The following is a 12,296-nucleotide window of genomic DNA, read 5'->3' as shown; positions in this document are numbered from 1 at the left end:
GGATAGGAGGAAAATGTGTGGTCTATGACAGTTCTCCTTGGGAGCTAACTCTGGCTGGAGGAGGTGACAACAGTAACAAAGATTAAAGGCTGGTGACAGAAAGAGTCAACAGATCCTGGATTCCAGCTAATAAGAAGAGCTAACCATAGTACAGACAATATAAGGCCAATGACACATGTATGTGGCACTGAAAAGTTTAGAGGAAAACCCCCCTAAACAAAGAATGTATGAGCAAGCAACTAGTACTTTACATTTCTGTTGTTCAAAAACTGTTAGTTGAGGGAAGGTCTTGTATGTCAAATTACAATCTATATAACCTATAAAGCAGACCTCAGTTTAGGCTGCTAGCTCATAACAAGTCACTCAGTTACCCAGTGCTTATAATTTATAAAGTGCTCTCAGATCCTCACCATGGGCACCAGAAGCAGAGAAGGCAAGACTGTGGCGAGGACTTCCCAAAGTGGCAAAGCCTGGAGAAGAGACCAGGTCTTCTAGCTCTTCTTGTTCCTTACACTCCAGCTGTAATTCTAACTTTCTGGGACAGCCCTAATCTCGGATGTCCTATGATATCCCCCACCCTAACACCATCAAAATATCCCAGAAACTATACTTCAAGATCCAATTCATCTAACCCTTCTGGGAGGGACATAAAGATCCTTTTTTGCTCAAATTCCTTTGGTAAACATGGTCAACTTAATAGATCACCAGATTTTCAGAAAACTTTCAATGATTATTTGGAAAATTTATACAAGGAAATAGAGTACACTAAATAGTTTTGTCCATCCAGATTTTTTTTAAGTGAAGTCACCAACTGCACTCCCTAATGGATAGATACTTACATATACAAACTCTAAAAATGGCAGCAAACACAAGAAATCATTTATTTCTGGCTTTGAGCTATATTTCTCTACTTAAATACTGCTCAGTTTGAAGCCTGGAGGAAACTGTTTCTCTCCAGATAATGAAACTGTACTTGGAAAGTTATGTTTTTGTGATCCTCCCCAACATGATTCTTCCTGCCACGCTCAGTGACAGTCAATGCCCCAGAGCCCCTTGTGGACTGCTACAAAACATCAGCCCAGCAAACAGGATGTCTCAAACGTGCACAGGCATCAAGGAAGTTTCAGATACACTAGCTGTTACACATGAGCCAGAGTACTAGAAAGACAAGATCTAGTACCTACCCCACTGGTTCTAAACCTGGGGTGATTTTACCCCCCACCTGCTCAGGGGACACTGGGCAATGGCTGGAGACAATCCTGGTTGTCACAATGGGAGGAGAAGAGCTCCTGGGACCTAGTGGGCAGAAGCCAGGGATGCTGCTCAACATCTCACGGGTGCAACAGGACAGTCCCCTACCACAGTTATCTGGCCCCAATCTCTGTTCCAATAACAAGATACTATAATGTTCTTGGCAAGCCTGCACTCCTTCAGTTAGCTACGTCATAAGGTTTAGCCACACCAACAAAATTTAATGTTTAAATCTTGATAGTGTTGAGGCTGAGAAACCCTGCACTAAGTTTACAAAGCACACAATGAAAATGATATATGCGTGCTGTCAATAGCCCTGAATGCAATAATTACACAAAGAAACTGGTGATAGGTCCTATGGATTCTGACACAGAGAAATAATCAGGATACCCCCCTGACTGCCACATTATGATGCCTGTTAAGCTTAAATACCAACATAGCTAGTTTTCAAGTCTGTTAATGAATGTGGATAAGAAGGAACCTACTGGATTAAAGCCATGACCACTGGCCATCATCCTGACCAATATATTATTGAGGCATTGAGAGCATAAAACAGTGAAGTGAATATGTACTTTAACTGTCTCTTTAAAAAAAATAGAAATGGTAAATATTTAAACTGTAAAAATAAACAAGAGGTACAAGTAGGGGAACTAAATCAAATGTGAAAGCTGAGGAACAGTTCATAAACTAGACTGACTTCAAGGCCCGAGGTCTATCACATTAATCCCTTAGTAGTTCATTATGACAGAAATGGGTACTTCTTGACAGCTGCCAGGCCATCTCTGTTTCAATAACAAAATACTATAATGTTCTTGGCAAGCCTGTACTCCTTCAGTTAGCTATGTTATAAGGTTCAGCCACACCAACAAAATTTAAAATAATTACAAAACACTGGTTTTTAGGAGACACAGAAATACTTGAGAAAGTGGTCTCTGAAATAAGATACCAACTAGCTCTCCAGCAAGACGCCAGGAGAATCACCTTTACTATCATTTATCATGAGCTTTTAGAAATCCCCCCCAAAACAATCACAGTTTGCAAAGGAAATAACAACTCAAGTGAGAGCATCTTTATGTAGTGTAGAAAGAAAATGGAGGTGCAGAATGTCAAAAAAAGAAAAGGTATTAAAAATGCAAAATACTGCTTCTTTTATACTACATTAAAAAAATCACAAAACCAAACTGAAGGGCATTCCAAGTCATCTGCAACAGACTCGAAGGCTGTTTATTATTTTACATGTTCTACTGTAGAATTAATATAAAGTTTTAGAAGTAGGAAAAAAAAAACTAACCTTAAGGTTATCAAAGGTTTTGAAAGTCTGCGCCAAGTCACTGACACTCCCTGGCGATGCTGTCCCCTGTCCCCTAGGGCCCGAGGACACCCGTGAGCCGTCAATGGCCTCAAAGCCAGAAAGCACGGCCTCTGAACAGCTGCAATGAGACTCCTTCGCTCTCTGACCCGCTATCAGGTATGTCTTCAAACCTATGGATAAAAATTACAGTCAGCACAGGTTGAAACTACTGTCGATTGAAATGCAGCTCCATCTTGCTCTCTGTGCAGGACCTTCTCCTGAAAAGTTGAAAGTAAAGTAAAAATGTGAATATGTCATATTTTACTACCAACTTCCATCTTTTCAGAGATGTGCAGCCTCGGGCACATTTGTCTCCAAGATGACACCATTTACTCACATTATGCTTTCTGTAAATGATGGCTGCACGTTTTACCTTTGGTGCCAGAACGAACATTAAAAATTCCTCCTTGAAAGGGCCACGTGACCTCTTTGTGACAGCAACCGAGGTGAATGTTGATGAACCCTCCACATTTCTTGGGTGTCTTTTCATTTCTCAATACCAGTCGCTGACACATATAATGGTAGGGCTAGTTGTAAGGGTCATCTAGAGTATGGACCATTTTACCTATGTCACGGGTTGCAAAACTACCATGAAAAGTGAGACCATAACATACACCAATAGGGGTAATTAAAACCTCCCCTGATGCAAATATATCAAGTGTATGTTTTCTGTTGGATCCAAACATTCATAGTAAGAATATTCAATCTTTGTCCAGCTGCAGTCTATGTAAATTTTACCTTCACAAAATCCTCATTTAAAAAAGACAGTTGGGGCCCTGGCCGGTTGGCTCAGTGGTAGAGCGTCAGCCTGGTGTGCAGGAGTCCCGGGTTCAATTCCCAGCCAGGGCACACAGGAGAAATGCCCATCTGCTTCTCCACCCCTCCCCCTCTCCTTCCTCTCTGTCTCTCTCTTCCCCTCCCGCAGCCGAGGCTCCATTGGAGCAAAGATGGCCTGGGCGCTGGCCTGGGCGCTGGCCTGGGGATGGCTCCATGCCCTTTGCCTCAGGCGCTAGAGTGGCTCTGGTCACAACAGAGCAACACCCCAGATGGGCAGAGCATCGCCCCCTGGTGGGCATGCCAGGTGGATCTTGGTCGGGTGCATGCAGGAGTCTGACTGCCTCCCCGTTTCCAGCTTCAGAAAGATTAAAAAAAAAAGACAGTTGGGGCCCTGGCCACTTGGCTCAGTGGTAGAGCGTCGGCCTGGCATGTGGAAGTCCTGGGTTCAATTTCTGGTCAGAACATACAGGAGAGGTGCCCATCAGCTTTTCTACCCTTCCCCCTTTCCTTCCCCTCTGTCTCTCTCTTCCTCGCTGCAGCCAATGCTCCATTGGAGCAAAGTTGACCCAGGTGCTGAGGATGGCTCCATGGCCTCCACCTCAGGCGCTGGAATGGCTCCAATTACAGTGGAGCAACACTCCATATGGGCAGAGCATTGCCCCCTGGTGGGCATGCGGGTGAATCCTCGTCGGGCACATGCGGGAGTCTGACTGCCTCCCTGCTTCTAACTTAGAAAAAAATACAAATAATAATAATAATAATAATAAATTTTAATTTAATTTAAATTTAAAAAATAAAAAAACAGGCCCTGGCCAGTTGGCTCAGCAGTAGAGCGTCGGCCTGGCGTGCGGGAGACCCGGGTTCGATTCCCGGCCAGGGCACATGGGAGGGGCGCCCATTTGCTTCTCCACCCCCCCTCCTTCCTCTCTGTCTCTCTCTTCCCCTCCCGCAGCCAAGGCTCCATTGGAGCAAAGATGGCCTGGGCGCTGGGGATGGCTCCTTGGCCTCTGCCCTAGGCGCTGGAGTGGCTCTGGTCGCGGCAGAGCAACACCCCGGAGGGACAGAGCATCGCCCCCTGGTGGGCAGAGCCTCGCCCCTGGTGGGCGTGCCGGGTGGATCCCAGTCGGGCACATGCAGGAGTGCCTGTCTGGGATGACTGTCTCTCCCCATTTCCAGCTTCAGAAAAAATAATAATAATAAAAAATTTTAAAAAATAAAACAGTTGGTGGCCCTGGCTGGTTAGCTCAATGGTAGAGTGTCAGCCCAGCATGTGGATGTCCTGGGTTCAATTCCCAGTTAGGGAAGTGACCATCTGCTTCTCCACCCCTCTCTTTTCTCCCTCTCTCTCTCTCTTTTCCTCTCTCACAGCCATGGCTAGGTTCTTTTGAGCATATCAGCTCTGAGCACTGAGGATGACTCTGTGGAGCCTCCCTCTCAAGCACTAAAAATAGCTCAGTTGCAAACATGGCCCCAGATGGGTAGAGCATCGACCCCAGACAGAGGTTGCCAGTGGATCCCGGTTAAGGCACATGCAGGAGTCTGTCTCTGTCTCCCCTTCTATCACTTGGAAAAGAAGAAAAAAAGGGGAAAAAATCAGTTGCTTAAATGAACAATTAACCTACATCTATACAATTTTCATTAAAGGTTGAAATAACACACTAATGTATGCTAAACTGTTAAGCAGCTGTAACAGGCATGTAGGTCTCTGCTCTGGGTATTAAGAACTATCTGCTGGAGAAATAATGAGGAGGAACTTTTCCAGACCGAACTCAATGAATTTCTGAAAAAGAAATAAATCTTATTTAAATAAATCCATTCTTAGTCCTTACTGGAATTTAAACAGACTACATATGTTTTGAAGGGGGTGAGAATGTAATTTATTCAATAAGTTTATTTTAGGCCTGGTGTATGTTCTACATATGTGGAGAATAAAACCAAGAACAAAACAGGGGCCTTTCCTGGAGAGTTAAAGCTCCATCATCAGGTAGTAATGCAAACCCATCATGGAAAGACTTGATCAAGAGGTGATGTGTCTACACTACTGATCTGACCAGTTTCTTATGCTCAGTACATATTTAATAAATGCTTCCAAATTAATTAATCAAATAATTTAGGGGTTACTTAATCAATAATCCTTAACAATTTCATAATTATACCACCATTTCATCAATCTTTGTTCATCTCCTCTCTCACAAAAATACTATATGGTATATGTTTTAAAGTCAACTTTCTGAGAATTTGGCAAGAGTCCTTAAGACACCTAGAGACGTCCTTGAGAATAGCCAAATCCCAGGTGGGAATCAAGACCAGTTAAATGATTTTAGATACTAATTGACTCCAAAGAAGATAGTTACATACTCATTTTCAACTAAGGTCTTGAACTTTCGTTTTTTCCTCCAAAAAAAAAAAAATACACAACCCAATTTACGTATAGGATCAAACACATTATAACTAATTACATGCATAATCTTAAATTGGAAACATGAACTAGAGTATAACTGAAGTGTAAAAGAGACATCATATGAATTTCTCACTCTTGTAACAAACAACACTGAACTGATTTTGTTGCTTCACATTGGGAGAGCTGAAAAACACAACCTTTGTGGGCTAACCAGAAAAAAGTCCCATTTCTGGCCTTAGAGTCTCTGGCCTGGCAGGCTTATTCCTGGTTCATCAGAGAAGTGTACGAAAAGGCTGGTCCCTGAAGCTGCTCTAATAGTCTCTCCCCTGACTGCCGAGTATGGCAGGCATGTGGCCCAGCAGAGAGTGGGGAGGCATGCCTGAGGCAGCACCCACTGCCACTGCAAAGGGCCACTGAGAGACCAGAAGGTGGAAGGACATTTTTGGGTGCAGGGGGTGAGAAGCTGAAGAGAGGCTTCCATTGTCTGCAGCTGTCCTGACCTGTGAGATGCCACTGGCTTGGGGCTGCCCTAGTCGAAACTGCTGCTCTCTTGGGTAAGGACGGTCTTGAAGCGTGAAGCCAGGGAATCCAGAGAGGCCCTGCCCTCAGCTCTCAAGCCTGGGAAGCGTTCCTGGTCAGGTAACAGCCTATATCCTATCCTGTCCCTGTGCAGCTCCAGACCGCAGGAGCCAGTGAAGGAGGACTTTCCTGGAGATGTAACAGCTAAAGTGGAGAAAAGACGGAGCCAGCAGACCTGAGGAGCTGCAGCCTGAGTCCCGCTGAGACATGGATGATGGTGAAGCCAGCACGTCAAAGCTGGAGCGTGCCCACCACCAGGGAGGGGGCAGCAACAGCGCCCAGCTCTGCAACTGCAAGCTCTGATGCTGCCTTGGGAAGCATATCCTTCAGGTTTGTTGTTACTATTATGAACTGTGACCACAAGTTGTTGCTCATTCATCACTTATTAAGTGCCTCCTGTTTACCATATACTGTGATGAATGCTGGGAGAACAAGCTAGAACACATTGGCCATGACCTCTACCTATATGGGCTCTCACCTGAAGAGGGATCCAGACAGCAGGCAGGATGAGGAAGTGAGGTGCTCTGGAAAGCACAGGAGGGAAGCACCTTGCAAATCATAAAGGGGAGGGAAGGCCTCCTGGATGAAGTGCCCTCCAAACTAGGAGCTGAAATACAGAGAGGTCAGCCCAATGAAAGCCAGCAGGGCCAGAGGCTGGGGCAACTGTCATCAGGCCACGGGTGCCACTCTAACAGTACGTGAACAGGCCCTGCAGAAAGGGAGCTTTCGGCTGGCAGAGTTGAAGGACAGAAGCAAGCTTAATGTAGCTGGAACAGAGAATGTGTGTGGGGAATGGCCAGAGATGGCCTGCGGCTATGCAGGTTCCACGTAGACCAGCTCCCAGAGCCTTCATGCTAGTGACAATGGGGAGGGTGGGAAGAGTGGTGAGCATGCACAAGGCTTAGGAAAGACCAAGGAGCTGTAGAACTGTCAGTCACAGTGGGTGGGCAGGAGTTAGGTAGGGAACATGGGAGTCAAGAAGTTAATGGTGGAAACAGGAACCTATTCTCTCAAATGTGGTGGTGACAGCAATGCTTCTACACCAGGTCCTGGAGAGAGAGGTAAGGGCAAATGGCTTCTGCAAAGCAGTCTCAGATTCAGGCTCTACTACCTCATGCATGACCTGGAGTGAGCTACCCCAGGTGCTCTGCATCTTGGTTTCCTCATCGTGAGGTGAGGCTAAGAACAGGACTCAACCCACACAGCTTATGTGAGGATTAAATAATTAACACACATGAAAACTTTACAACAGTGCCTGGCACATAGCAAGAATTCAGTAACATTAGCTATTACTAGCAATGTGGATGCTTGATCTGCTTATCATTGGAATCTTTTTCAGCCCTGGCTGGTTGGCTCAGCGGTAGAGCGTCGGCCTAGCGTGCAGAGGACCCGGGTTCGATTCCCGGCCAGGGCACACAGGAGAAGCACCCATTTGCTTCTCCACCCCTCCGCCGCGCTTTCCCTCTCTATCTCTCTCTTCCCCTCCCGCAGCCAAGGCTCCATTGGAGCAAAGATGGCCCGGGCGCTGAGGATGGCTCTGTGGCCTCTGCCCCAGGCGCTAGAGTGGCTCTGGTCGCAACATGGTGACGCCCAGGATGGGCAGAGCATCGCCCCCTGGTGGGCAGAGCGTCGCCCCTGGTGGGCGTGCTGGGTGGATCCCGGTCGGGCGCATGCGGAAGTCTGTCTGACTGTCTCTCCCTGTTTCCAGCTTCAGAAAAACGGAATCTTTTTCATGTTCCTTCTAGCACAAAAGCATATGCAAAATGGTTAAGTCAATAATTGCTCCAAGCCCTGGCCGGTTGGCTCAATGGTAGAGCATCGGCCTGGTGTGCAGGAGTCCCAGGTTCGATTCCCGGCCAGGGCACACAGGAGAAGCGCCCATCTGCTTCTTCACCCCTCCCCCTCTCCTTCCTCTCTGTCTCTCTCTTCCCCTCCCGCAGCCAAGGCTCCATTGGAGCAAAGTTTGCCCGGGCGCTGAGGATGGCTCTGTGGCCTCTGCCTCAGGCACTAGAATGGCTCTGATTGTGGCAGAGCGACCCCCCAAGATGGGCAGAGCATCGCCCCCTGGTGGACATGCCGGGTGGAGACCGGTCGGCCGCATGCAGGAGTCTGTCTGACTGCCTCCCATTTCCAACTTCAGAAAAATACAAAACAAAAAAAAAGAAAGAAATGAAAGAAATGACCAGGCGGTGGCACAGTGAATAGAGCGTCGGACTGGGATGCGGAAGACCCAGGTTTGAGACCCCGAGGTCGCCAGCTTGAGCGTGGGCTCATCTGGTCTGAGCAAAAATTCACCAGCTTGGACCCAAGGTTGCTGGCTCAAGCAAGGGGTTACTCGGTCTGCTGAAGGCTCGCGGTCAAGGCACATATGAGAAAGCAATCAATGAACAACTAAGGTGTCGCAATGTGCAACAAAAAACTAATGATTGATGCTTCTCATTTCTCCGTTCCTGTCTGTCTGTCCCTGTCTATCCCTCACTCTGATTCTCTCTCTGTCTTTGTTAAAAAAAAAAAAAATTGCTCCAAATTTGTTTCTAACTTGAATTTTTCTTTAGCAAGTCCCCAATGACCAACTTGTACTGGTAACACAATACAGCTAGTGTTCCGAAGGTTGAATGTACACATGTATCCATGGCAAGCAAAACTGGTGAACAAATTAAGTATCTTTTTATTTATGCTTTGATATAAAGCTAAATTTAAAATGAAAGCTTTTGCCAAAACTAGAGGAACATCATCATGATAAAGTAAAGCAGAGCTTAGCTGCCAATGTGAAATACCCAGAAAATGTATTAGGTCTGAGTGACTAAGTTCCAGCCTTATCAAGTCTAAGTCAAGAGAGTTTATACGAGATACAAATTTAATGAGTAACCACACACATGGATCCAGGGTCCAAGTTCATAAGAATGGTTCTTTAGGAGCAGAAGGTCAAAATAAGGCAGCTAAATGATTTATTTTTTTAACTATAATGTAAACAAACAGGAACAATTAATGAGATTTCTTATATTCCTTCCTGGTCATAGATTTTGAACCTCACCAGCATTTATGCCTTTTATTAGCTTAACTTTACAGAGGCTGAGGGATGGGATTACACAGTTCCCACTGGGCTCCTGTCTGGTGGAGGACCTTGTCTCTGGCTGCTTGTTTCAAGGATAATGATGTGCTTTAACATTCTTAAACTTTCTTAAGTATATTATCAATTCTTTTAGGACAGACGCTGTGCCTTACACACAACTGGTGCTTAGTCTTGATGAACTGAGTGTAATTTGAGTGAATGCTACAGTCTAGTTTGGAAAAGAAAGACTACTGTGGCCTCATTTCTATATCATGGTCTTTTTCTGTGAGATGTTTGTTTTGGAGTGAGATATCCTCAATCACCAAGAAGCAAGGACCTGACTGTTAAGCAACAGAAAGAGCATTTGATGGACAGTCAGGAAACTGATCAATAAGGAAGAAAAGAGCATTTGGAGACACAACCTTGTGAACCAGCAGCAGAACACAACAAACGCACAGAAGCTTGCAGCACCAGTGATTTGGAACAATAAACAGAAGGGAGGCAACCAGACTGGGCTAGTTTGTACACATTCTAAACAGTTACTTCACTTTGTATTGCAGTCTTCCTCATAACTAGACCTGTAATGGCTGAGTAGCATGAGGATTATTTCAACTAAAAGCTAGTCAGTCAATAAGAAAAATAAAGATTAAAAGGACTCTTAATCTACCAAATAACCCAAGGCCTACAAAATTATATGATAAAGTATTTCATAATTATCTATTACTCTGGCTTAAGAAGACCAAAAGTTTTGGTTAAAAAAATGTTTGTTTTCACCTTGTTGACATTAAAACACCCTGGATGGGTCTAAGTCCTTTCTACTCCTACATAAAAGTACTAATCACAAGAACTGATTCATCCTGGTTGTCCCAACACTTGACAATAAGTCACAAGTTCCTACAGCAAATGGCTGGTGGTGAAACTTAACCTTTTTCTAAAAAATGAAGCCCCACACAATAAAATATGAGGCAGATCCAACCAAGCAGGTAAAAGTAACAAAGGTGGGTATTTAACCTGATCTTGACTCAAACTTTAGCTGAACAAAACAAACTCTTTAAGACACACTTCTCTCTTTTGCTCTCTCTCCCTCTCTCTCCACCCTGATACTTAAATAGGTATTTTTCTGCACTCAGCTCCCTAACTCTACCAGTAATGGGTAAATATGCTGCTGTCATGGCCAAATATGAGTGGCTGGGCAACCACTTAGTGGCCATGTTCCTGTGCACTGTCTTCTTCTTATCTTCTATACTTGGCATTAATAAATGCTACCCTGCTAAGTGCTGTGTTACTGAGTATTAACATCATGAGAGTCCAGGGGTAACAAACTTGAGATACTCATTTCTCCTGCCTCTAAAACAACTCCTGATTTATGATTTGATACTATGGGCCCTCACAAAGACTACAGAAACAAAATCTTTGAAAGATAACATTTGGCATACCCATGAACAGCCTGCCAGGTAGCATATTATTCATTCATTCGCTCATTCCACTCATTCACTTATCCAACAAATTAAATATTTATTGAGCATTTACTGAGGGTTATGACCTGGACTAAGTGTTGAAAGAAATGGATAAGAAAAAAGAGCACTTCAATTTCAGAAACTGGGTGCAGATGAAAACTGTGACTTAAACACACGGCTTCAGTTCCTTCATCTATAAAATGGAAATACTGCCCTGGCCAGATAGCTCAGTTGGTTAGTGCATTGTCCCGAAGCACAGAGGTTGCCGTTTCAATCCCCGGTCAGGGCACATACAGGAACAGATTGATGTTCCTGTCTCTCTTTTTCTCTCTCTCTCCTGTCTTCTCTCTAAATAGCAATAAACACTTTTTAAAAAGGAAGAAAATACTAGTAACAATAATATTATCTTAAAGGAATATTATGAGGAATACATGAGATGATGCACATAAAAAGGAATATGCAAAAGGAAAAAACAGTGCTTTACCTTAGAGAGTCTTCAGGAATACTCAGAACTAACTCAAAGTAAGTGGAGAAAGAGCATAAAGTAGCCCTGTCTGGGTGGCTCAGTGAAGAGAGCATCATCCTGGCCCACCAAGATCATGGGTTCAAGGGCCTGACCTGTGGTGGCGCAGTGGATAAAGCGTCGACCTGGAACACTGAGGTCGCCGGTTCAAAACCCTGGGCTTAACTGGTCAAGGCACATATGGGAGTTGATGCTTCTGCTCCTCCCCTCTGTCTCTCTCCTCTCTCAAATGAATAAATAAATATCTTAAAAAAAAAAAAAAAGCCTGACCAGGCAGTGGCACAGTGGATAGAGCGTCGGACTGGGATGTGGAGGACCCAGGTTCGAGACCCCAAGGTCGCCAGCTGGAGCGCGGGCTCATCTGGCTTGAGCAAAAAGAAAAAACAACAACAACTCACCAGCTTGGACCCAAGGTCACTGGCTTGAGCAAGGGGTTACTTGGTCTGCTGAAGGCCCGCAGTCAAGGCACATATGAGAAAGCAATCAATGAACAACTAAGATGTCCCAACAAAAAACTAATAATTGATGCTTCTCATCTCTCCCCGTTCTTGTCTGTCTGTCCCTATCTATCCCTCTCTCTGACTCTGTCTCTGTAAAAAAAAAAAAAAAAAAAAAAAAGATCGTGTGTTCAATCCCCAGTCAGGGCACATACAAAAAGCAACCAATGAGTGCACAACTAAATAGAACTAAGTGGCACAACAAGTTGATGCTTCTCTCTCAAATCAATGAAAAAAAAAATTTAAGGGCATGAAGCAATGCTCTTCTATGTACAAGAGCAAAAATTAAGCAAGAGAGTGGAAGAGGGCAGTGAATGTGAGGACAATAAATAGGTGATGACACACACCTAGAGAAAGAGCAAATTCCAAATTTAACTCTATGTTGCCAACAGGATATTCAGAAGTGAC

At 44.7% G+C, this 12,296-nt stretch overlaps 1 protein-coding gene across 1 annotated transcript in view; it reads right to left on the bottom strand.

Moving 5' to 3' along the window:
• ADCY9 (adenylate cyclase 9) overlaps positions 1-12,296 on the bottom strand; it is a 161,089-nt gene that overhangs the window by 44,721 nt on the left and 104,072 nt on the right. The window contains exon 3 of the mRNA XM_066275077.1: positions 2,543-2,733. Within this exon, the coding sequence (XP_066131174.1) occupies positions 2,543-2,733 (191 nt within the window). The remainder of the gene's footprint in view (positions 1-2,542; positions 2,734-12,296) is intronic.

The sequence above is a fragment of the Saccopteryx bilineata genome, chromosome 4 (genome assembly GCF_036850765.1).
Source record: "Saccopteryx bilineata isolate mSacBil1 chromosome 4, mSacBil1_pri_phased_curated, whole genome shotgun sequence".
NCBI classification, from domain to species: domain Eukaryota; kingdom Metazoa; phylum Chordata; class Mammalia; order Chiroptera; family Emballonuridae; genus Saccopteryx; species Saccopteryx bilineata.
Note: the sequence above shows the minus strand (reverse complement) of the source record. Positions and strands in the feature narration are given on the sequence as shown.